The sequence below is a fragment of the Emys orbicularis genome, chromosome 21 (genome assembly GCF_028017835.1).
Source record: "Emys orbicularis isolate rEmyOrb1 chromosome 21, rEmyOrb1.hap1, whole genome shotgun sequence".
Taxonomy (NCBI): domain Eukaryota; kingdom Metazoa; phylum Chordata; order Testudines; family Emydidae; genus Emys; species Emys orbicularis.
This window is the reverse complement of record NC_088703.1, coordinates 9,101,940-9,128,015: the sequence shown is the minus strand read 5'-3', so window position 1 is coordinate 9,128,015 and position 26,076 is coordinate 9,101,940. Positions and strand designations below refer to the sequence as shown.

The 26,076-nt window shown below is 53.7% G+C and overlaps 1 protein-coding gene across 1 annotated transcript in view; it reads left to right on the top strand.

The window, feature by feature from the left end:
• The first annotated feature begins 12,189 nt into the window (after positions 1 to 12,189).
• Positions 12,190 to 26,076, top strand: part of LOC135892884 (deleted in malignant brain tumors 1 protein-like) — a 59,912-nt gene continuing 46,025 nt past the window's right edge. Inside the window, 7 exon segments of the mRNA XM_065420653.1 lie at positions 12,190 to 12,196; positions 15,917 to 16,246; positions 17,031 to 17,360; positions 18,513 to 18,842; positions 19,634 to 19,963; positions 20,692 to 21,021; positions 23,563 to 23,877. Coding sequence (XP_065276725.1) covers positions 12,190 to 12,196; positions 15,917 to 16,246; positions 17,031 to 17,360; positions 18,513 to 18,842; positions 19,634 to 19,963; positions 20,692 to 21,021; positions 23,563 to 23,877 — 1,972 coding nt within the window.

Below are 26,076 nucleotides of genomic sequence, written 5' to 3'. Positions count from 1 at the left end.
CAGGGCAATCCAGCCGCAACACGCTGACCTGGATTCAGGCAGCAATGCAGCCGAACATGAGTCAGCTGTCCCTGGACTACTTCCTACCCTCCTTTCAGGGTGTACCTGGATCTCAGAGTCATCGAATGTCTCCCCAGGGTATACCGCTGTAGGTAGTCCCAGCAGTTCCTCGGTGTCTGGAGTGGTGGGGCGCTCTGGAAGCTCAGGCAAACCCTCGGGGCAGCCGAGGTCTTCCTCAGCATCCCACTCCTGCAGTGGGGGAGAAGCACCTGTCTCCCTCTGCAGCTCCAGCCCAACTGAGCTGCAGGGCCCGCCTTTTATACTTCCTGTTCCTGTCCCTCCCCTCTGTTTCCGTCAGGATGGCCGTGGACTTCCTGTTTCCACACACCAGGGGATGCATAGCTACGCCCCCTTGCTACAACGACCTATTGGCACATTTCCAGGAATCTTGTAAACTTTACTGGCATAGGACTATTCTTAGGGTAAGATTCCTTAAGCCTGATGCCTAGTGTGACTAAACTGAAATCTTACAGGCCTCAGCCTATAGACCTCGTATTACTGCCATGCTTTACTTACACACCGAATACACACTCATCACTCCTAAATATCTGTTAATCTTATCATCATATTTCAACCTACACCTTCAACTTCAATCTATTTATCCCCCAGTGATTGCATCTGAAATAACACATGATTTGACCATAACAATAGATAATACAATGATAAATGAATGACAAAATGAACATATTGCAGGCTGAAGGGATGCACCTGAATCAGCAGGGGGCGCTCTGCCCTCTTTCTCCTTTCAAATCTCAATACAGAGGCATAGCGTAGAGGGTTCTGTGATGCAGATAGTGCAGTGATGGTTCAGTAATGGCGCTCTCCCCTCGGAGTCAGTCGTGATCCCACGGTGACAGCAAGTGATTAGGAGAGTGCAGGGCCTGGCCTGGTCTGAACATGGAGCTGTCACCTCCAAATCTTTGAAGTCCACACACCACAGTGACACTGATATCCTGTATTGCCAGGCGGGATATCCACGCCCGTGTAATCTTTATCCATATCACATCCTATGTGGAGCTAACTTCATCAGTAGGTGTAGCTATATTCCGCAGTATCACTAGTGATCTGATGCACAGGAATCTCCCTGAGTGTTTCTTTCCTGGGGTCAAGTATCAGAGGGGTAGCTGTGTTAGTCTGAATCTGTAAAAAGCAACAGAGGGTCCTGTGGCACCTTTAAGACTAACAGAAGTATTGGGAGCATAAGCTTTCGTGGGTAAGAACCTCACTTCTTCAGATGCAAGTAATGGAAATTTCCAGAGGCAGGTATAAATCAGTATGGAAATAACGAGGTTAGTTCAATCAGGGAGGGTGAGGTGCTCTGCTAGCAGTTGAGGTGTGAACACCAAGGGAGGAGAAACTGCTTCTGTAGTTGGATAGCCATTCACAGTCTTTGTTTAATCCTGATCTGATGGTGTCAAATTTGCAAATGAACTGGAGCTCAGCAGTTTCTCTTTGGAGTCTGGTCCTGAAGTTTTTTTGCTGTAAGATGGCTACCTTAACATCTGCTATTGTGTGGCCAGGGAGGTTGAAGTGTTCTCCTACAGGTTTTTGTATATTGCCATTCCTGATATCTGACTTGTGTCCATTTATCCTCTTGCGTAGTGACTGTCCAGTTTGGCCAATGTACATAGCAGAGGGGCATTGCTGGCACATGATGGCATATATAAACTTCACCAGCAACCACACACTGCACCATAACAACTCTAACTCAGGAACCAACCCATGCAACAAACCTCGATGCCAACTCTGGCCACATATCTACACCAGCAACACCATCACAGGACCTAACCAGATCAGCTACAACATCACCGGCTCATTCACCTGCATGTCCACCAATGTTATATATGCCATCATGTGCCAGCAATGCCCCTCTGCTATGTACATTGGCCAAACTGGACAGTCACTACGCAAGAGGATAAATGGACACAAGTCAGATATCAGGAATGGCAATATACAAAAACCTGTAGGAGAACACTTCAACCTCCCTGGCCACACAATAGCAGATGTAAAGGTAGCCATCTTACAGCAAAAAAACTTCAGGACCAGACTCCAAAGAGACACTGCTGAGCTCCAGTTCATTTGCAAATTTGACACCATCAGATCAGGATTAAACAAAGACTGTGAATGGCTATCCAACTACAGAAGCAGTTTCTCCTCCCTTGGTGTTCACACCTCAACTGCTAGCAGAGCACCTCACCCTCCCTGATTGAACTAACCTCGTTATCTCCATACTGATTTATACCTGCCTCTGGAAATTTCCATTACTTGCATCTGAAGAAGTGAGGTTCTTACCCATGAAAGCTTATGCTCCCAATACCTCTGTTAGTCTTAAAGGTGCCACAGGACCCTCTGTTGCTCTTTCCTGGGGGTTTTTGTAGATTCAGCCCTTCCAGACACTGATCCGACAGGTGAACGGTTCGAGTCGCTGCACTGGGAGAGTCGAGGTGCTTCACAACCAGCAGTGGGGAACCACGTGTGATGACAGCTGGGACTTACAGAATGCCGGAGTCGTGGGCAGGCAGCTGGGCTGTGGGACAGCGTTATCAGCCCTGGGTGAGGCTCACTTTGGGCAAGGATCTGGCCCTATCTGACTGGACAACGTTAACTGCACTGGGACAGAAATTGTCCTCTCCAATTGTAGGGCTTGGCCTTGGGGAGACCATAAGTGTAGCCACAGAGAAGATGCCGGTGTTGCGTGCTCAGGTAACCCTTTTTAGATCACATCTCAAAAAAGATATATTTGAAGTGGAAAAGGTACAGAAAAGGGCAACAAAAATGATTAGATGTATGGAACTGCTTGCATATGAGGAGAGAATAAAAACACTGAGACTGTTTATCTTAGGTGAATGACGGCTCGGGGGGATATGATAGAGGTCAATAAAACCCTGAATGATGTGAAGAAAGTGAATAAGGAAGAGTAATTTATCCCTTCACATAACACAAGAACCAGGGGTCACCCAATGGAATTAATAGGCAGCACATTTAAAACAAACCTAAGGAAGTATTTCTTCACATGATGCACAGTTAACCGGTGGAACTCGTTGCCAGGGGATACTCCTTGTTTACACCTTCTTATAATAGAAGGTAGATGGCAGTTGCCATCACTGCCAGGTGTGGGAGAATGCCCAGAATGGGGATGGCTCCCAGCTCCAAATACTCAGTGTGTGGGGAGGCATAACTGGAGTGGGGGTTGCAGGGAAACCGGAGCCTGTGTCAATGGGGCAGTGAAGCCTGGGGAGCCCTATGAGGCAGTAGCTTTGCTAGCAGCCTGCACCTCTCAGTGACCTGCCTCAGGGTTTCCAGACAGATTTCCCTGGTTCTGCGACCCTCCACCACACACTGTGAGCTCTGAGCAGCTGGGGTCACACGCCTGGCCCAGACCAGGAGGAAAGATGCTTCCTGAGGGGCTGAGCCAGCCACACCAGCCTGGCTGATGTCACAGGAAGGGAAGAGAGAGAGTGGAGCGGCTCCCCCAGGGTGGAGTTTGGGACAGCCTGATTCAGCCCTCGGTGCAGCTGCCCCCGCCTGACCCCTGGGTTATATGCAGGAGCCAGATGGTTTGCAGGGACCAAGGGTCAGTGTGGATCTCCCCTTCTCTGCCTCATGGTAAGCACACGATCTCCCATTTCTGTCCCAGCCGACGCTGTGGGTCCCTCTGTCCCATGCCCCAGACCTGCCCCCTCACTACAGTAACCAGCCCCAGCTGTTCAGTCCTACCACAGAGGAGCCCCCTCCCCCAGCTGTAACCATCCTCACCCCCTGGCCCGAACCCCTCAGCTCTGCTGAAGACTATTGCAGATGGGAGCTCGGCGCTCTGGGGAGAGGGGACACTGTTCACCGTCTCCAGGGGGCGCCCCACAGCTCTATCCAAAGGCAGGGCAGGTTCTCACGAGGCCCCAGCCCGTGCACCCAGCACTGTGCCAGTGTCCCTGTTACACACTGAGCCCTGGTTTCCATGGAGCTGCCCATGAGCCTGTCCCTGAGCTGGGACAGTTTGTGCAGACTCAGGGGATGAGGGTGAGGGGTTCACATGGCTCCCCCCAGCCTCAGGGCACCTGACCATTTACCAGCCTCCTGGCTCCCCGCCATTGTGCTGCCCATGCCCCAGCCTGCTCCCATCCCTGGACTCCCTCAGTAGCTCTGTGTCGCCTGCACTGGTCTCCCCCTTCCCCACTCACCCTGCTCCCAGCGGGGGAATAAATGTGTGAAACACCCACCCCAGGACGGGCCCAGGCCCATATCTCCCTGCTTCCAGGGGGAGAGTCACCACTGGGGGCTCCTCTTTGGCCCTCTCCACACCAGGCCAGTAGCCACAGTTGGAAGCTCGCCAGCTAAGACGTTAACTAGCCCGGCTGCAAACCCTCGTACAGGCCAAGCGGAGCCCTTTAAACGTGTGTGAGCTGGGCGTGGCCAGGCCCGGGGGCAGCATACGTGGTGCAGGGTGAGTTGTCAGAGCTCTGCCTGCACCAGGCTTTGGAACGGGCTCAGTGGGGTGTCAGAGCGAACACCTCTGAACAGTCGCACGCCCTGGCAGCCGCACGCCTCGGCTACACAGACGGGCACCAGCTCCATTCAGATTGGGGGTAAAGCTCATATTAGGCCTTGCCCCCATGGGAACGTTCTCAGTTCTAGTCACCTTTGTCAGCTGTTCCATATGCAGGGGCAAGTCCATATCAGCAGTGAGGACCTTGGAAGCTGAACCCAGCACGCGCCTCCATCAGCTCTCGGTTCAGTTTCGGGACAGGAAGACCAATGAATTACGAAACGTGTTTACCAATGAAAGCTGCTAGGCAGATGGCGATCACGTAGGCAACAAACACTTCCCTGTTCCACTGAGATCGCCAAGGAGGGGCATAGACCAAACATCCACCCCGAGCGCCTTCAGGAGCTAGCCAAAGACTGAGCCGGGTGACGCTCGATCTGCAAGGAGGCTGCGTCCTTTTGGGATTTGCAGAGATGACAACATGGGAACGTGGCTTGGGCATAAGCTCAGGTGAGAATGGACCTGCTCTAGGTACACGGGGGTGAGGTCAGTGCAGTGATGCCCCTTCCCTGGGCAGACAAGGGCTGTGTATACACCACAACCGCAGCGTCTACACCACAACCGCAGCAGTGGCACAGCTTAGTGCTGTGGCTACGGCGCTGTGGTTTTGTGATGCAGACGCTACAGCAATGGAAGGGGCTTTGCCGTAGTTAATCCATCCCTCCAAGCAGCGGTAGCCAGGCCAATGGAAGAATTCTTCGTTCCACTTTCTGGTGTCTACACCAGGACATAGATCGGCTTAATCACGTCTCCAGGGGTCTGAATTTTTCACCCCCCTGAGCGATGTAGCTGGGTCGACCTAAGATTTAGGTGTAGATCAGGCCAAGCCTCAGCCTTGTTCAACTGGAGTAAGGGGGTCCACACAGCCCTCAGCGTCGCTTTAACTGCATGGGCTGATCCTTGAACCTGCAGTCAAACCCGTGCACCTCTCTTGTGTCCATCAGGCCTCCGTGGATTGGTTGTGTTGTTCCCTGTGAACCAGCTCCAGGAACAGCCCCTCCGCCCCATGTCACCCAGAACCAGCTGTTCCAAGAGGGGTTTGTTTGCTCAGCATGTTTCAGGAACACGTATTTCACAATCCAATGATATAAATAAAGCCACAGCGCAGGGCACAAGGGTCACTTCTCCTCTCTGGGCTCAGTTGCACACACCAAGTGGGTCACTGCAGGCGGGCGCAGAGGGAGGGGTCTCTGCAGTGAGAGGCCTGTCACACCCCCTGTCCCCTTGGGTCCCTGCCCCCTTAGATGCTTGCCCCATCTCCCCAGCCTCCCAGACTGTGACCATCACACCGAGCTCAGCCTGCCTCTCTCACAAGGATGATCGCCTGGCCACGCTGCCCCACAAGGACTGTGCTTTGAACATGGGACTTCCCGGGTGTCTCCTGCTCCCAGATGGGCACCCCCTTGGCAGGAGCTCGACTGCCTGCGCTGGAGCTGGGAACACAAGGATCCCCATCCTCCTGGCCTGGTTTTGGGGTGAGTGGCCTTTTCCCTTTGCTCTGGCTTTGAATAGCTCTGGGAGCACCATGTGATTCTGCAGCCCCACCTATCAGACATGGCGTAGCTGTGTCCTGGGAGCCAGAACTACTGGGGTCTATTCCTGCCTTGGGAAGTGGAATGGGGTCTAGTGGATAGAGCAGAGGGGCTGGGAGCCAGGACTCCTGGGGTCTATTGCTGCCATGGGAAGGGGCGTGGGGTCTAGTGGTTAGAGCAGGGGGGTGATACCAGGATCTATGTAACTGCACGTACGATTTTACAATACAATTAGTTGAACTTATGTTAAGTGTTAAAAGAGTAAAAAGAAAGTGGCATATCTCTGAATCCTGGAGCTTTTTCCCAGCAGCCCTGGGCTGGTCTCTTTAGGAACACAGAGCGTGTCATATAATCCTAGTCACATACTTATCAAGCGCCATCTTCTCGTGAGTTAGCACATTCTCCCCTCACCCATTAGGAGGTTGTTCCTGAACCTTCTTCTCATTTCCAGACTAACATGACTCCTGGCCAGTTTATCCCCACTTGTTCTTCTGCCAACAATTTCCTTTGGCTTTAGTTGGAGTTGATTCTGCTTTGAGGAGGGGGTTGGACTAGATGACCCCCTGAGGTCTCTTCCAACCCTGATATTCTATGATTCGATGAGTAGCTCTTCTCACTCCCTGTGGTTCCTACGATGGATTCATACAGAGCAACCAGATCCCTGCTCAGCCTGTGCTGAGACAGCTAAACCAGCCAAGCCCCTCTTGTCTGACCAGCCTCCATGCCCCGAACGTCCTAGCAGCCCTTCTCTGCACCTGGTCCCATCTGAATCCATCTGTCTTGCACGCGGGTGACCAGAACTGCACACAGGATTCCAGATGATTGCCACAAATCACCTAACTCCTGTCCTGCTCTCACTGTGTTTGTTCAGTGTTTGACGCTTCATTTCTTAAGTATTATTTATTATGCAAACACAAGAATTCATGTTACGACAGCACTGTAGGCCGAGCTCAAGGCCCTGTGCTGCTGGGCTCTGCACTGGCAGGGCGACAGGCAGTCTCTGCCCCCAAGAGCTCAGTCTAAATGGAGAGGATACAGAGGGGGATAGGGACACAGAGAGGGGATGTGATAGCAGCTGTTGGGAACGGAGCCCTGGTCTCATCACTTCCAGCCGGGTGCCCCTCAGCACTGCCACTGTGCTTGGTGCTGTACAACACACGACCAGAGACAGCCACGGGACTCACAGTCAGCCATGAACTGTGCTGTCCCCAGACACAGCCCTTCTCAGACTCAGGCAGACACTGACAGAACCTGTGGGACAAGGACAAGTTAATATTAAAAATCTCAGCTCCCTCTCAGCATCCACCAGCATTTCCAGAGGGCCAGCAATCCACTTTGTAAGCCCAAATACAGAGATTATGGCTCTGTTGCCGGACACTAAAAGAAGAGCACATCACTGAGAAAGTTTGTAGATGACACAATTGGGGGAGTGGTAAATAATGAAGAGGACAGGTTATTGGTTGAGAGATCTGGGCACTTTGTAAACTGGGTGCAAGAGAACAATATGCATTTTAATAGAGCTACATGCAAATGTATACGTCTAGGGACCAAGAACATTGGCCATACTTACATATTGAACTCTCTCCTGGGAAGTAATGACTCTGAAATAGGTATGGGGTCACGGTGGATGAACATGAGCTCCCAGTGTGTGTGTGACACTGTGGCCAACAGATCTGCTGTGATCATAGGATGCATGACCAAGGGAATTTCGAGTACAAGTAGATAGTTTATTTTACCTCCGCATTTGGTACTGGTGTGACCGCTGCTGGAATCCTGTATCCAGTTCTGGTGTCCCCAGTTCAAGAAAGAGGTTGAAGAATTGGAGAGGGCTCAGAGAAGAGCCTTGAGAATGTGGAAAGGATTAGAAGACCTTTCTTTATAATGATGGATTCAAAGAGCTTGATCTTAACAAAGAGAAGGTTAAGAATCATAGAATATCAGGGTTGGAAGGGACCTCAGGAGGTATCTAGTCCAACCCCCTGCTCAAAGCAGGACCCATCCCCAGACAGATTTTTGCCCCAAATTGCCCCTTCAAAGATTGAACTCAACCCTGGGTTTAACAGGCCAATGCTCAAACCACTGAGCTATCCCTCCCCCCGACTTGATCACAGTCTGTGAGTATCTACTCATGGAACAAGTATTTCTTAATGGGTTCTTCAATCTAGTAGAGAAAGGGGGAACAAGAGACAATACCTGGAAGTTGAAGCTAGACAAATTGAGGCTGGAAATGACTCATTTATCAAGGGTCGTGGTGGATTCTCCATCACTGTCAGCTTTTAACTCACGATTGGATGTTTTTCTAAACAATCTGCTCTAGGAATGATTTCAGGGCAGGTCTCTGGCCTGTGCTATACAGGACTCAGACTAGATGATGACAGTGGTCCCTTTTGGCCTAGAAATCTATGAATCTGTAAAACCCCCTGAGTCCGACTGAAACTTTCTACCATCCTATCACACTGTGCTGGGTGCGGGGCTGGGGCAGGTTTTGTGGAGCCCATAGGATCTCACAAAGCTGCTAAAACACTTCGCATTCAAAGTTTCTCCCTTGATTTGAGAGGAGCGCCACTGGGACCCCACTGGGATTCCAAGTCTGGTGAAGAATTCATTCATTAGAATGAATGTAGCACATTGGTTCATTACATACTTATTAGCCATGATGTATCATAGAATCATAGAAGATTAGGGCTGTAAGAGAACTAAGGAGGTCAAAGCAGGACTAACACCAAATAAATCATCCCAGACAGGGCTTTGTGATGCCGGGCCTTAAAAACGTCTAACGATGGAGATTCCACCACCTCACTAGGTAACCCATTCCAGTCCTTCACCACCCTCCTAGTGAAATATTTTTCCTAATATCCAACGTAGACCTCCCCCACTGCAATTTGAGACAATTGCTCCTTGTTCTGTCATCTGCCACCACTGAGAAAAGCTGAGCTCCATCCTCTTTGGAACCCCCCCTTCAGGTAATTGAAGGCTGCTATCAAATCCCACCTCACTCTTCTCTTCTGCAGACTAAATTAGACCAGTTCCCTCAGCCTCTCCTCATAAGTCATGTACCTAAGCCCCCTAATCATTTCCGTTGACCTCCACTGGACTCTCTCCAATTTGTCCACATCCTTTCTGTAGTAGGGGTCCCAAAACTAGATGCAATACTCCAGATGTGGCCTCACCAGTGCCGAACAGAGGGGAATAATAACTTCCCTCCATCTGGTAATTGGCTTGCAGCCTTAAACCCCATCCCAAGGTGTTCTGGGATCGCAGAAGGCAAATTGCTAGGTAACTTGGGGGAAGGAAGTCCCCTGGAGTTACTAGTGTCCCTCCCCTTTCCAAAGACATTGCACCATGCTCAGCCTGTTCCTCTGGGTAACAGTAGGGTTGGTGAGAGATGGGTTGCTTCTCACCAAGATAACTTAGGGTGAAGTAGGGTCCCATTTTACAATAACCCGCCCCTAATGCCATTACAATAAGATCAGTTTAGCCTTTCTATACGATCTGGCGACTCTCTTCATGTCTGGCCCCTTTGGAGATAGGTTCTTTTCCAAATTTGGACAAGTCGTTCAGAGTTGTTTTCCCATCAAGAGTTGTGCGGGACTATATCCAGCAGCTGCTATTGGTGTTAATCTGTAACTCAGAAAAGCAAGGAATGGGTCTTCCTGCTGTAGGATTTTCTTGGCTGTCTGTACAGCTCTTTCAGCTTCTCCATTCACTTGGGGTAATGTGGGAGGCTCACAATAAGAGCAAAATCATATTTAGTTTGGAATGACAAATTCTGCTGCAGTGAATTGTGGTCTGTTGTCTGTCATTAGTTGCTCTGGAATACCAAAGTGAGCAAAGGTGCACTTCAGTTTCTCCATAACACTGTGACATGTCTTTCAAGTACATTATCTCTATATACCTGGAAAAATAGTCCAGGATGACTGGGTAATGACAACCTCTGAATTTCCATAAATCTGCAGCTAGTCTCTGCAAGGTTTCTCTGGTAGAAATGTTTGTACATTGTACGGTTCAGCAATGTCTCTTAAGTTGATTTGTACTGGATCTCCTTTCAAAAGCCCAATATCATAAGAACATAAAACGGACATACTAGATCAGAGCAATGGTCCATCTAGCCCAGTATCTTATCTTCCAACAATGCCCAATGCTAGGTGCCCCTGAGGGAATGAACAGAATAGGTAATCATCAAGTGATCCATCCCCTATCACCCATTCCCAGCTTCTGGCAAAAAGAGGCTATGGATAACATCCCTGCCCATCCTCGCTAATAGTCTTTGGTGGACCTATCCTCCCTGAACTTCTCTAGTTCTCTTTTGAACCCTGTTATAGTTTGGTCCTTCACAACATCCCCTGGCAAAGAGTTCCACAGGTTGATTTTGTGTTATATCATCAAATCCTTCAGTGAGTTCTTCCACCTTTCTCACTAAGCCCATCGTGGCTGACAGGCTGCTGCTGAGAAGGTTGATGGTCTGTGGTTCTTTGATCACATGCGCTCTGAATGCAAAGCTTTTGACTTAGTAAGTTGTTTCTGTGGTGAACTGTCCCATGCATTTAAGAGTACCTCCAGGGCTAGTCAAAGCCCTCAGCTGACTTCAGCTATGGGAGGATGTGACAGGGTGCACTCACACCGAACCGAATGGGGAAGGGTTAATTCCTCACTGTGAGTGGAAGAGGCCACACCCCCAAGTCCCTACCAGGCATGCACCAAGTGTAGCACTTCTATAAAAGGGAGCAGGACAGCTCAGTCAGGGCAGACCGCTGGAGAGGAAGGACTCACGCCCCAGGCTTCAGCCCGGGAGTTGTCGAAGCCCCAGACTGCAGGAGCCAGAGGTGCTGAGACCCAGGCAGATGCTCAGGTACCTAAGGACACCACTCGGAGGTCGGAGCCACCGGGAGCAGCACAGTCCAGGGAGACCAGAGACCCAGAGGATGTCTAGACCAAGACTGCAGGAGTCACAGTAGGAAGTATCCCATGGAAGGACTAGCCATTGTCCCTACAGCAGTCAGCGTGTATCAAGCCTACTCTCCACTACCAGTGTCCTGGGCTGGGACCGAGTGGAGCAGGGAGGGCCAAGGTCCCCCTAAAATGGCTGCCACTCACCTCTGGAAGGCAGCCAAATCCCCACTCCGGCCAATAAGCCTTCCTGCCCTGAGGATTAGGACAAACCCATTGACTCTGGCCGCAAGGCCTTACCACCCCATGGACCAGGGCAAACCTTATTGACTCAGGCCACTAGACTTTTCTGTCCTGTGGCTCAGGGAAATCCTATGGGCTCAGGTCACTGGGCCTCACTACCCTACCGACAAGGGCATCCCTATTGACTTTATCCACTGGGACGCATTGTCTTGAGAGAACGGACAGCTTGAAGACTGGGGTGCACTCACCCGTGCTAGATGGGAACACCCCAGCCTGTCACAGAGGGGTTGAAGGGCATTCTAAGTCCCTTCTGAGATGCCTGAAATATTAGCTCCTGAGTCAGTTTTATAGTCAAGTGTCTTGCCATGAACATTCAGTTTCACTCTCCAGACAGGTTCCATGTCATCACAAGTGATGGATCCCAGAAACAACGGCTCTTGATTGTCTGTAATCTGAATCGGCTCCATAACTGCTCTGGTGCTGCAAACAGCTGCAAAATATCCATATTTCATGCAAATATTACCCCATGTGCCTCTGGCTGGACATGTATCATCGCTTGGGATAGGACCTTTTCCACACCTAGTGTATGTAGGCTGTCCCTCTTAGTCTGGGCATTCTCTCTCCCTGCCTCATGCCTTTTATGGTAATGACCTTTAACACTCAAATATCTGTTTATAGCTTCTAAGAGCTACACTAGAGAGTTTACAGCTGCCGAGATGCAGCAAGGCAGCTGTGCCAAGCTCTCTAATGTAACCACTCTGAGATGACGGGAGAGCTCTCCAGTTGGCTTAACTACTTCACCCCCATGAGCGGCAGTAACTATGTCAGTGGGAGAGCTTCCTCCGCCCACATAGCGCTGTCCATACCAGTGCTTAGGTCAGTGTAACTTACATCGCTTGGGGGGGGTGGCTTTTTCACACCGCTATGCGCCGTAAGTTATACCACAGCAAGTGCTAGTGTAGACATAGCCTAAGCTAAGCCATAGCTAGTTTCAGGTTTAACAATTTGCTCCTGCCTTTGGTTCTGTTGTTTGACTAATTCAGACTGGTTTGCTATTGGAATAGCTGTGGCTAGAGTTCAATCTCTTCAGTTGGAGCTGCTGTGAAATGTTTTATCTGTTAGCGCACACAGGCAGGTTATTGGGTTATTTTCAACCTTTGCATTCCTGAAATCACCGTTTTTACCCAATATATGTGGAGCTTTTATAAAATATTCCAAACTTTCCCCTGGTTCTTGAGTTCTCTGGTGGAAAGAAGCTTCTTCATAAGCTGCATTTCTCTGAGGTATAAAGTATGCATCGAACATAGCCAGAGCCCTTTCATAGTCACCTTTGTGACTGTCTTCAGTAAAGTCAAAGGATTTAAAGATATGCTCGGCCTCCTTCCCATAGCCTACATTAAAGACGATACCTGCATATCTCCAGTTTCCTTATGCAGCTTGGCAGCAATGTGAAATCTTGTTTCCAGTCTGTCCATGGTGAAGTTTGTGAAAGATGAAGTTCTCTGGGGCACTGAAGAGTGGCACAGTGACGAGATCCTGCAACCTTCCTAGCTTTGTTCCTTCTGTTTATGTTCTTAATTTATTCCACATGCCATGTCATGTTCTTCTGTACCAAACATGGACTGGTCACAGAGCTTGCTTTTACATACCACGATCCTTTAATGCTCTGCCAGGCATGGCTGAGATCAGCTTAAAACAGGGGCGGGCAAACTTTTTGGGCCGCATTGGGTTTCGGAAATTGTATGGAGGGCCGGTTAGGGGAGGCTGTGCCTCTTCAAACAGCCAGACGTGGCCCAGCCCCTGCCCCCATCTGCCCCCCCAGCTTCTCACCCCCAGACGGCCCCCCCGGGACTCCTGCCCCATCCAACCCCCCCACCGTTCCCTGACCGCCCCCCGAACCTCCACCCCTGACTGACTCCCGCTGTCCCATCCAACCCCTCTTCTCCTTCCTGACTGCCCCCCAGGACCCCTGCCCCATCCAACCACCCCTTCTCCCTGTCCCCTGACTGTCCCCGGAACCCCTGCCCCTGACTGCCCCCCACCACCCAATCCAACCCCTCTTCTCCTTCCTGACTGCCCCCCAGGACCCCTGCCCCATCCAACCACCCCTTCTCCCTGTCCCCTGACTGTCCCCGGAACCCCTGCCCCTGACTGCCCCCCGCCACCCCATCCAACCCCTCTTCTCCTTCCTGACTGCCCCCCAGAACCTCTGCCCCATCCAACCACCCCTTCTCCCTGTCCCCTGACTGTCCCCGGAACCCCTGCCCCTGACTGCCCTCCGCCACCCCTTCCAACCCCCCCTCCTTCCTGACTGCCCCCTAGGACTCCTGCCCCCAATCAACCCCCCTGTTCCCCACCCTCTGACCACCCTGACCCCTATCCACACCCCTGCCCCCTGCCCACCAGCCTGAACTCCCCGGCCCTCTATCCAACCCCCTCCCCCCCCACTCCCTGCCCCCTTACCGGCTGCCTGGAGGGTCACGCCACCACGCACCACAAAGCACCAGGTCAGGCCGGGCTCTGCAGCTGCGCTGCCCCAGGAGCTCGCAGCCCTGCCGCCCAGAGCATTGCGCTGCCAGCGGTGCAGTGAGCTGAGGCTGCGGGGGAGGGGGAACAGCAGGGGAGGGCCGGGGGCTAGCCTCCCAGGCCAGGAGCTCAGGGGCCGGCAGGAGGGTCCCGTGGGCCGGATGTGGCCCGCAGGCCATAGTTTTCCCACCTCTGGCTTAAAATAAGGTATTTTACACACATCACCACCTAGTGGGTGAGCAGTATAATACACTTTTGCATCCAATTACAGGGCTTGTGGGGTTGTCACACTCCAGGGTGGGGGGACACTAGCCCCAGTCATGCCTGAGGGGAGCAGGGTGTGTGAGACCTTCAGTGATGCAGGCAGTGTGAAAGCAGGTGGCTCGGTTTGGAAGGGCTGGTGCAGCGTCATTGGTTCTGACGTCGCTCACCACGTCTTGTATTTTGCCGGCTACTTAGGGCTCATCTGCACTGGAAAAATTACAGGAGACGTTCTCCCATCGGTGTAGGCAATCCACCTCCCTGAGAGTCAGTAGCTAGTGTCACTGAAATATGATGTGCAGCTGAGACCTTTTCTCCCAGTGCATCAACAGAGGGCAGGGGAGAGCTCACTCTGGCCACTGCTTACATCAGCCAGTGTTTGGAGATCCCTGAAGTGTCCAGTCATGTAGATAGAGACTTACCTCATGTCTTTGCTTTCTTTCAGCTTCTATGACAGGACTCCTCATGGCAGGTAAATACAAACATAGGCGGAGGGTGCTGGGTGTGTGTGTGGTGCATGCTGCAAGGTGCAGCTCTGTGTACAGCTATCTCATAAATCGGGGAGGGGAAGGGCAGAGTTAAGATTATTTAAACTAGTGGTTCAAATGTAGAACAGGAGACCTGGGTTCAAACCTTTCCTCTGCCGGACTCAGCCTCACTACATGCCTCTGTTTTCCCCACCAGTGAATTATTAGCAAGGTGGACTGTGTGGCAGAGTGCAGGACATCCTGGCTGTTGGGTCCCTGTGGAAATACCCAGGCCACCCAGCATCTCGAGAACTCACCCTTGTCTAGCAAGTCCAAGTTACATTTGGGCTGTGGAAGCTCCTGGATGAGCTGCTTCAGTTTGGGGTGACCCCAGATTTACCCTGGGATAGGATCTGCCCCAAACGATATTTTTCCCTTTAGTTATTGTTAGATCCATTTCAGCTCAGCTCTGACTGGGGCTGGCGCATGGCCCCGACCCCTGCAACGGGGGAGTGGAGGTGCCGTGAGTGACGCCAGCTGGGGTTTGCGGGATGTGGGGGTGGGGTACCAGGCGCTGGGCTGCCGTGGTGCCGTCACTACAGGAGGGTGCTCAGTTCAGCACGGGGCATGCCCTGTCTGTCCGGGCACTGTGGAATATAGAAGAGCCGAGTCAGCCCCAGTCAGCCCCAGTGGAGTCTTTGGGGAGCAGAACTACAGCCCCACGAGGCTGCTACTGTTGGCTCCGGTCAGGCAGGGTCATCGGGGCGCAGACGGGGACGGAGCCCAGGCACGGGCAAAGGGCAGTTCAGTCTCCTGACCAGTTTTGCCCTTTGCCCCTCGGCTGGGAGCCGCTCAGACTGAGGGCTGGCCTGGCCTGCACACACCTGTCCTGTCACGGAGGGGAATTAACCCCAGCAGCTCATTTCACATTTTGGGCATCAGAGAGCTGCAATGGCTGCGACTTCCACTCACTACCAGCTTGGACCCAGGGCCCCAGACGTGAAAGCCCAGTGCCTGTTCCCCCCACGCCAGCCACTGCCCCTGCCTGAGCTGGGACCAAATGGGATCTGGTGCCCTCCAGGGGAAAAGCTCCAGGTCTCCTTCCCCCAGTGTACTGCATCAGCTCATCCCCCTCGCACAGACTACTGGAGCCAGAGTCCCCTGCGGGGAAAGACCCTGTGTCCCATTCTCCATCCCACGAGTCAGCCATTCCCCCCTGCCTGGGGCTGGATCAGAGCTGGTGACCTCCAGAGAGGAACCCCCCAGTGTCCTATCTTGAGACAGCCAGTCTGCCACAGAGGGACTGAATGGGAACCAGAGTAAAGGATAGGGGGAAAGTCCCATATTCCTTTCCTCTAGCCCATCCCTGAGTGTTTATTTCCTTGGGGTATTTGCAGACTCAGGCATCCCAGAACTAACTCAGCTCCGACTGGTGAACGGCCCGAGTCGCTGCGCTGGGAGAGTCGAGGTGCTTCACAACCAGCAGTGGGGAACCGTGTGTGATGACAACTGGGATTTAACTGAGGCCAGAGTCGTGTGCAGGCAGCTGGGCTGTGGGACGGCATTATCAGCCCCACGTGGGTCTCGGTTTGGACAGGGAACTGACCGTATCTGGCTGGATGAGGTAAACTGCACAGGGACAGAAGCCGCCCTCTCCGAATGCAGGGCTCGGCCTTGGGGAGTGCATGACTGTAACCACGTAGAAGATGCTGGTGTTAAGTGCTCAGGTAAGAGTCATCTCTTCTGTCATGGTGGGTGCTGCAGGGAGTGGATTGGGAAGCTTTCAGCGCAGCCCCTGGTTCCCTGTCTGAGTTCCTGTGCCCCAGCACAGTGCTAAGGGCATGTACTGAAGGGAGCAGGTTGGGAACACAGTAGAGGGTGCTCTCGTCTAGCAGTCTGGGCTGACCCCAGTCCTCCCAATGGCTGACAAAAGGTCTGTGCTGCAGCGTATGAGGTTCTCTCCCTACAGTGAGTGACGCTCAGAATTCCCCGGAGCTGAGCTAGGGGGCATGAGCTGCAGAGGGTGGTGTGTGGGGCACAGTGAGAGGCCCTCTCCCCGCTCTGATCCCCCACCCCTCCCTGGCACAATGGGGCACTGGGTAAGCATGGATCCCAGCTGTGGGACTTGGTGTCAAACAGAGCTTGCAGACACTCCTGGGGACTAGAAACCCAGGTCACTTTGTCAAGAGTTGGGCTAATAGCTCAACTATGCAGGACAATTTGCCCCACAGATAATTACTCCTGAACTTGTAACGTCCCCCACAGCTCTGACTGGACAAACATTCCCCCTACTTCCTGTCATGCACAGTCACCATATTTCTGTGCCCTGACTCTCAGCTGCCCAGTGCCACCCCAGAAGTGGCAGCATGTCAGCGGTGGGGACTGAGCCCTTGACATGCAGTGGCTGTGTCAGGAGGCCAGTCACACGCATCAGTGGTAGGCAATACAGTCATCAGCATCACTTGTGATCAGACGCACAGGAATCTCCTTGAGTATTTATTGCATTTGCAGACTCGATTATTCCAGACCCAGGTCCTCTCCAACTGGTGAACGGCCCCAATCGCTGCGCTGGGAGAGTCGAGGTGCTTCATAACCATCAGTGGGGAACTGTGTGTGATGATGGCTGGGACTTAACTGATGCTGGAGTCGTGTGCAGGCAGCTAGGCTGTGGGACGGCGTTATCAGCCCCAGGCGGGGCTCACTTTGGGAGAAGTTCTGACATTATCTGGCTGGATGAGGTTAACTGCACAGGGACAGAAGCTGCCCTCACCGAATGCAGGGCTCGGCCTTGGGGAGACAATAACTGTCACCACAGAGAAGATGCCGGTGTTGTGTGCTCAGGTAACCCTCCTCTGTCACATCACTGGGACTGCTTCCTGGAACAGGCTGGGAAGGTTTCAGCATAGTCCCTGCTTCCCTGTCTGAGCCAGTGCTGAGCCCAGTGTCTCAGCGAGGTGCTGGGAGGGCTGTGCTGCAGGGAGAGGTGTATGTGTCCCTGTGAGAGACCTTCCGCCGTCTCTGCCCGCTCCAGTTCCAGTGCCAAGCTATGGCACAGTCTGGCACTCTGTAGCCATTGGTCCCCCCAGTCAGATTCAGTGACAGCTGGAGCCTGTAGCTGTTCACTGGGAACCCTGGGTCACTTTGCCAAGCATCAGGCTCCTGACCCCAGTGTCCCGGGAAATTGGCAACTTAACTAATGTTACCCTTGGCGTAGATGGGATTGGACATTGTCAGGGCCAGTAACACGGCAGTGTGGCCTAGTGGTCAAAGACAAGGTGGCATCGGGATCACGGTTGGAAATCACACAAAATATGACAGCCAGAAACAGAGTCTGAAGCCTTGTCCAAGGTCAAGCCACAGTCAGAGTTGGTCTCTGGAATTAGGCTGAGGAAGCAGGAACCAGGGGCAGTAATGGGAGCAAGGAGCAGGCACAGGGCCAGGCAGCAGGAGCCAGGAACAAGGGGTGGTAATGGGAGGAAGGAGCGGGAACCGGGCGAGGAGGCAGGAACCTGGTCCCTGGGGTCTGGCCAGCAGCAGCCTTAGAAACGAGTTGCTCAGACAAGGGGTAGGATGGGAACAGGAAGCTTTACACCTGGAGGTGTCCAATCAGCAGTCTGCTTCTAGTCACCTGCCTGTGGTGGGTGGGCCTCTGCTGGTGGACCATTAGCTACTATTCCCTCATTTCACCATGATGTGACGGGTAAGGCTGTAGTTCGGCAACGTCGTGGACCTGGGTTTGAGACATGTAGTGCATGGGAGATGCCTAATTCTTTCCAATTTCCTGTATAAACAGCTGGGCCAACTTTGCCTAGCATGTCTCTCAGCTGCCCTGATTCACCCCAGAGGTGACAGCATGTCAGTGGTGGGGAGTGAGCCCTTGATGGGTATCTGTTGTGTGGACCTGTAAGTGGGAAGCGCTACATTCTCCATTGTCACTAGTGATCACATGCACAGGAACCTCCCTGAGTGTTTATTCCCTTGGGGTGTTTGCAGACTCAGGCATTTCAGAAGTGGCTCAACTCCGACTTGTGAACGGCCCAAGTCGCTGCGCTGGGAGAGTCGAGGTGCTTCACAACCAGCAGTGGGGAACCGTGTGTGATGACAGCTGGGACATAACTGATGCTGGAGTCGTGTGCAGGCAGCTAGGCTGTGGGACGGCGTTATCAGCCCCAGGCGGGGCTCACTTTGGGAGAAGTTCTGACATTATCTGGCTGGATGAGGTTAACTGCACAGGGACAGAAGCTGCCCTCACCGAATGCAGGGCTCGGCCTTGGGGAGACAATAACTGTCACCACATAGAAGATGCTGGTGTTGTGTGCTCAGGTAAGCCTCATCTCTTCTGTCATGGTGGGTGCTGCAGGGAGTGGATTAGGAAGCTTTCAGTGTAGCCCCTGGTTCCCCATCTGAGTTCCTGTGCCCCAGCATTGTGCTATGGGCCTGTACTGAAGGGAGCAGGTTGGGAACACAGTAGGGGGCGCTCTCCCCTAGCAGTCTGGGCTGACCCCAGTCCTCCCGCTGGCTGACAAAAGGTCTGTGCTGCAGGGTATGGGGCTCTCTCCTCACAGTCAGTGATGCTCACAATTCCCCGGAGTTGAGCTAGGGGGTGTGAGCTGCAGAGGGTGGTGTGTGGGGCACAGTGAGAGGCCCCCTCCCTGCTCTGATCGCTCTGATCTCCCGCCCTTCTGGCACAATGGGGTGCTGGGGAAGCATGGATCCCAGCTGTGGGACTTGGTGTCAAACAGAGCTTGCAGCTGCTCCTGGGGACTAGAAACTCGGGTCACTTTGTCAAGAGTTGGGTTCCTAGCACAACCATGCTGGATAATTTGCACCACAGATAATTACCCCTGAACCTGTAACATCCCCCGCAGCTCTGACTAGGCAAATCTTTCCCCCTAGTTCCAGTCATGCACAGTCACCATATTTCTGTACCCTGACTCTCAGCCGCCCTGTCCCACCCCGAAGTGGCAGCATGTCAGTGGTGGGGACTGAGCCCTTGACATGCAGTGGCTGTGTGAGGAGGCCAGTCACTCCCATCAGTGGTAGGTGATACATTCATCAGCATCACTTGTGATCAGATGTACAGGAATCTCCTAGAGTGTTTATTGCATTTGCAGACTTCGTCATTCCAGACCCAGGTCCTCTCCAGCTGGTGAACGGCCCCAATCGCTGCGCTGGGAGAGTCGAGGTGCTTCACAACCATCAGTGGGGAACCGTGTGTGATGATGGCTGGAACCTAACTGATGCTGGAGTCGTGTGCAGGCAGCTGGGCTGTGGGACGGCGTTATCAGCCCTAGGGGGGGCTCACTTTGGGAGAGGATCTGACACCATCTGGCTGGACGACATTAACTGTACAGGGACAGAAGCTACCCTCACAGAATGCAGGGCTCAGCCTTGGGGAAACAATAACTGTCACCACGGAGAAGATGCCGGTGTTGTTTGCTCAGGTAACCCTCCTCTCTCACGTATCTGGGGGTGCTGCCTGGAACAGGCTGGGAAGCTTTCAGCACAGTCCCTGCTTTCCTGTCTGAGTCAGTGCTGACCCCAGTGCCCTAGTGAGGTGCTGGGGGGCTGTGCTGCAGGGTGTGCTGTGTCCCTGTGAGACATACACTGCTCCCTGAGCCAGGCAATAAGCGTCAGGAACAAGGGATGGTAACAGGAGCAAGGAACAGTAACTGGATGAGGAAGCAGGAGTCAGGAACAAGGATCAGGAACTTGGGCTGGTCCCAGGCATCTGGCCAGCAGCCGGCCTAGCAACGGGTTGTTCAGATAAGGGGTAAAACGGGAACAGGAATCTCTGTACCTGAAGGTGTCCAATCAACAGTCTGCTGCTAGTTACCTGACTATGATGAGTCAGCAGGTGTGGCCTCTGCTGGTGGGCCATTGGCTGCAGTGACACATTATGCTCTACTTGGGCAATCTCATAGGCCTAAGTTTCAGACCTGCAGTAACTGAGAAAGACAAATTCTTCCCCATTTCCTGCCTAAACTACTGGGCCAGCTTTCTGTAGCCTGTCTCTCAGCTGCCCTGTTCCACCCCAGAGGTAGTAGCATGTCTGTGGTGGGGAGTGAGCCCTTGTTGGTCAGTCACTGTGTGCTGAGGCTGTTTCGACCTGTCAGTGGGAGGGATAAGATGCACAGGAATCTCTCTGACTACTCCCTTGGGGTGTTTGCAGACTCAGCCCTTCCACACCTGGCTGAGGTGCGACTGGTGAACAGCCCAAGTCGCTGCGCTGGGAGGGTCGAGGTGCTTCACAACCAGCAGTGGGGAACCGTGTGTGATGACAGCTGGAACATAACCGATGCCGGAGTCGTGTGCAGGCAGCTGGGCTGTGGCACAGCGTTATCAGCCCCAGGAGGGGGTCGATTTGGACAAGGATCTGGGCCAATTTGGCTGGATGAGGTTAACTGCACAGGGACCGAAGCTGCCCTCTCCGAATGCAGGGCTCTGCCTTGGGGGAACCATAACTGTCACCACAGAGAAGATGCCGGTGTTGTGTGCTCAGGTAACCCTCCTTCGTCATGCCCATGTGAAAAGCAGTTTGGGGACTCACTGAGGTGCTCTCCCCTCACAGTGAGTCCTGACCCTAATGCACCACCTGATGCAAAAGGCTGTGCTGCAGGGAGTGGGGCTGGGGCTCAGCTTGGCTGCTCTCCTTGCAGATTTATGTGTAACCACAAGGCCCCAGGTCACATCTAAGGGCCTTTCTGCAGGGAGCAGTTTGGGGACCACAGGAGGGGGCTGCCCTCTCTCAGAGTCAGTGCTGACCCCAATGCCCCAGCGTGGTGCTAGGGCACCGTGCTGCAGGCTGAGGTGTATACATCGCTGTGAGAGCCCCTCTGCTCACTCTGATCCCCCCCACCAACTACAGCACTGTGGGCACTCTGTGACCAGTGAGTTCTAGTCAGACTCACTTGGTGTCTTATTCTGATGAGATGGGAGGGAATAGCCTTGATGTGCTTAGACATCTGCCATTTTTGTATGCAGTGTAGTTGCAGCCATGTCGATCCCAGGATACGAGAGAGACAAGGTGGGTGAGGAAATGTCTTTTATTGGACCAACTTCTGTTGGTGAGAGAGACAAGCTTTCCAACCACACCGAGCCCAGACCTGAAGAAGAGCTCTGTGTGAGCACCAAAGCTTGTCAGGAGAGGGGGTTGGGGTGCAGCTGGGGTATGGGATGCAGCAGGGGGCTCAGTGCAGGGGGTTGGGGTGCAGGTGGGGTGTGGGATGCAGCAGGGAGCTCAGCGCAGGGGGTTGGGGTGCAGGATGCGGGAGGGGTTTGGAGTGCGGGCTCTGGCCTGGCGCCGCTTACCTGGAGCGGCTTCAGAGTAGCAGCGGCGTGGCACCACTAAGGCAGGCTCCCTGCCTGCCCTGGGCCCGCCCTGCTCCCAGGAACGGGGAACCATGGCCAATGGGAGCTTCAAGTGTGGAATCCACAGGTGAGGGCTGCGCATGGAGCCCTCTGACCCCTACCCTCACTCGGCCGCTTCTGGGAGCGGCGCGGGGCCCACGGCGCCACGGGGGTGGCAATCCCGCAGGCCGGATTCAAAGCCCTGAGGGGCCGGATCCTGCCTGCAGGCCATAGTTTGCCCACTACTGCTCTAGATTCCTGTAAGGCATTTGACTTGGCACTGCACGAGAATGATGCAAAATTGACATTGTACATGATAACTCAATGATACATCTAGGAACACAGAACACAGGCCGCACTTCCAGGAGGGGGGACAATCTCCTGGGAAACAGTAACTCTGAGAGAGATTTGGGGGTGGGGGGTGGATAATCAGCTGAACAGGAGCTCCCAGTGTGACTCTGTGACCAAAATGGCTAATGCAATCCTGGGATGCACACACAGGGGAATCTCGAGTAGCTGTAGAGAGGTTATTTTACCTCTGTAGTTGGTGCTGGTGCGAACGCTGCTGGAATCTTGTGTCCAGTTCTGGTGCCCACAATTCAGGAAGGATGTTGATAAATTTAAGAGGGTTCAGAGAAGAGCCATGAGAATGATCAAAGGATCATTTGATTGAGGGGATGGATAGCTCAGTGGTTTGAGCATTGGCCTATTAAGCTTAGAGTTGTGAGTTCAATCCTTGAGGGGGCTATTTAGGGAACTGGAGTAAAAATCTGTCTGGGGATTGGTCCTTCTTTGAGTAAGGGGTGGGACTAGATGACCTCCTGAGATCCCTTCTAGTCCTGGTGTTTTATGATTTGGAAACCTTCCTTGGGGTGATAGACCCAAGCAGCTCAATCTGTTTAGTTTAACAAAGAGAAGGTGAAGGGGTCACTTGACCACAGTCTGTAATTACCATCATGAAGAACAGAAATGTGATCATAAAAGACACTTTAATCTTACAGGCAAGTGATTAATAAGATCCAATGGCTGGAAGTTCAAGAGAGACAAATTTAGATTACGGATAAAGTGCAAATTTGTATCAATGAGATTATTAACTGTTGGAACATCTTTCCAAGGGCTGTGGGGGATCCTCCCTCACTGGCAATTTTTAAATCAAGATTGGATGTGTCTGAAAGGTCTGCCCTAGGAATTACTCTGGGGCAGGTCTCTGGCCTGTGCTACCCAGGAGGTCAGACTAGCTGGTCACAGTGGGCACTTTGGACCTTGGGAATCTATGAATCCCGCTGATCAGATTCAGTGTCAGATGGAGGCTGCAGCCATTCCCAAGGAGTAGGGACCCTGGGTCACTTTGTCAAGCATCAGGCCCCTAAACCCACTGGCCAATTAGTGTCTTAGCTGATGAGCCATAAACCTGTAACATTTGGCACCATTGTGAATGGATGCAGAATTCTTCCCCCTGTCCTCCCTAAATGACTGGGCCAGATTTCTCTTGCCTGTTTCTCAGCTGCACCCCAGCAGTGGCTGCATATCAGTGGTGGGGAGTGAAACCCTGATAGGCGGTAGCTGTGTGTGGAGGCTGTTCAGACACGTCAGTGGGAGGTGCTACGTTCCCCAGCATCACTACTGATCAGATGCACAGGAACCTCCCTGAGTGTTTATTCTCTTGGGGTATTTGCAGACTCAGGCATTTCAGAAGTAAATCAGCTCCAACTGGTGAACGGCCCAAATCGCTGCACTGGGAGGGTCGAGGTGCTTCACAACCAGCAGTGGGGAACCGTGTGTGATGACAGCTGGGACATAACTGATGCTGGAGTCGTGTGCAGGCAGCTGGGCTGCGGGACGGCGTTATCAGCCCCAGGAGGGGGTCGATTTGGGCAAGGAACTGACCGTATCTGGCTGGACGATGTTCAGTGCAAAGGGACAGAAACTGGCCTTTCCGAATGCAGGGCTCGGCCTTGGGGAGACAGTAACTGTCACCATGGAGAAGATGCTGGTGTTATTTGCGCAGGTAACCCTCATCCATCACTGTGCGTGTTGCAGGGAGCAGGGTGGGAAGCTCATTACGGGGCATTGTCCCCTCACAGCCATTACTAACCCCAGCATGGTGCTTGGGGCCTATGCTTCAGGGAGCAATATGGCGGTTCCAGTAGGGGGCGCTCTCCTCTCACATGATGTGATGACCCTAATTCCCCTGTGAAGATCTATAGGCCTGTGCTGCAGGAAGCGGCATGGGGGCTCAGTAGGGGACGCTCTCCCAGGGCTGGCTCTAGGTTTATTGCCACCCCAATCAAAAAATGTTTTGGCTGCCCCCCACCCCAGCCCTGGGCTCTCCGCCCCCACCCTCACCCCCTGCCACCCCAACCCTGGGCTCTCCCCCGCACCCCACCCGCACCCTCTGCCGCCCCAACCCTGGGCTCTCCCCCCCACCCCACCCCACCCCACCCACACCCTCTGCCGCCCAAACTCTGGGCTCTCCCCCCCATCCCACCCCACCTGCACCCCCTGCCACCCCAACTCTGGGCTCTCCCCCCCACCCCACGCGCACCGCATGCCACCCCAGCGCTGGGCTTCCCCCCACCAGCGCTGACTCTGCCTGCTCCCCCCTTGCCTTCAGCCAGTCCAGCGCTGGCAGGGTCGTGGTAAGCAGCGGGGCTCCCGGGCCGCGCCTCAGCCCAGGGTCCCTCAAGCCGGGGCTCCCGCCTCCAGGACCGGCCGTGGCTGGGGAGGACAGAGCCGGGGGACTGTCCCGGCAGGGGGCTGAGGAGCTGGGGCAGGGCAGCCCCAAAGGGAGCAGAGCCCCGGAGAGTGGGACGCGGGCCCCGCACAGCATCACCCTGCCCTCTACGGCCCCGCTGCTGCTGCTGCTCCTGGCCGCCCTGCCACAGTCCCTGGGTGGCTCTGGCTGCTTTGCCCAGCCCCTGCTGCGGCGCTGGGGGGGCGGCAACCCTGCGGCACCTGCAGGCGGCTCCGTGTGCCCCGAGGGGCAGTCCCCCAGCCCGAGTGTCCCACGCTTAGAGCCCGCCCGGCCATAAGGTGCGGGCGCTGCTCCCAGACGCAAACTGCAGTGGCCCCAGGGTGCCCCCGGTGCAGGACGTGCTGCTGCTGCCGGGGCCGGCTCTAGGCTTTTGCCGCCCAAGCGCCAAAAAAAAAAAAAAAAAGAGGCTGGCTGAAATGCCGCCCCTGAAAATGTGCCACTCCAAGCCCCTGCTTGGTTTGCTGGTGCCTGGAGCCGGCCCTGCGCTCTCCCCTTGAAGTCAGTGCTGGCCCCTGTGACCCAGTACGGGGACAAGGGGCCTGTGCTGCAGGGAGGAGGGCTGGGTGTCAGTAGGGGGCGCTCTCCCTTTGCAGTTGTGCTGGTCCTAAGGCCCCAGTGTGGTGCCATGGCCCCCTAACATGAGGAAGCCTTGTCTGTGCCCGCTGGGGGGCCGCTCTCCAACTCCCGCAGCCACAGGCCACACAAGCCGTGCCCTCTAGGCCTCGCGGAGTGGCCTCTCTCCAGGTTGGCAATAGGCACATTCCACCCCCAGCCCTCCACGTGTCTCCCTGCAGCGCCCAGCCCCTGTCCCACTGGGCATTCACAGCACTCACAGATCCACTGCTCCCAAAGGAACAGGGCCCCCATCTGACCATTTCCACCTCCCATCTCTGCCCCAATCAACGCACAGCCTGAGATCACTTCATAGTCACACCAAGGACAAGTGATTACACAGAGAGTAGAGATTTGAGGGGTACCAAGGAGAAGGGTTGGAAAGAAATGGTTCCATGGCCAATAAAATCATACCACGCTGACTAGAGCCTAGACTCATTGAACGAGATATTTTTCTGTCTGGTAGAGCAACACTCACCCCACAGTCCTTCCAGGGTTTTACTCCAGGCTTGGCTGTGATCTCCTGTTCCTGAGACAAACGCTGTCAGACGCCTCCTGGTTGAAAGGGATCTCTTGTCCCCTCTCCTCTTTCTTTGTAGGTACAGACCATTCTCTCTTCCCAGAGGAGGTCTCTCTTCGGAGACTTGTGCTCAGGGTCCTTTGTCTTTGTAAATTCTCAGGCCCCCACTGTGCCCAGACAGTGAATACAGCCTGTCTCCTCAGATGTGCTTTGTTCTATGTGCTGATTGGCTCAACTGAAGGGATTGCCATGGCGCAGGTGACAAGCTTCACTTCAGCACTTCTGGAGCCTCATATTCTGTATTTTACATCTCTCTTCAA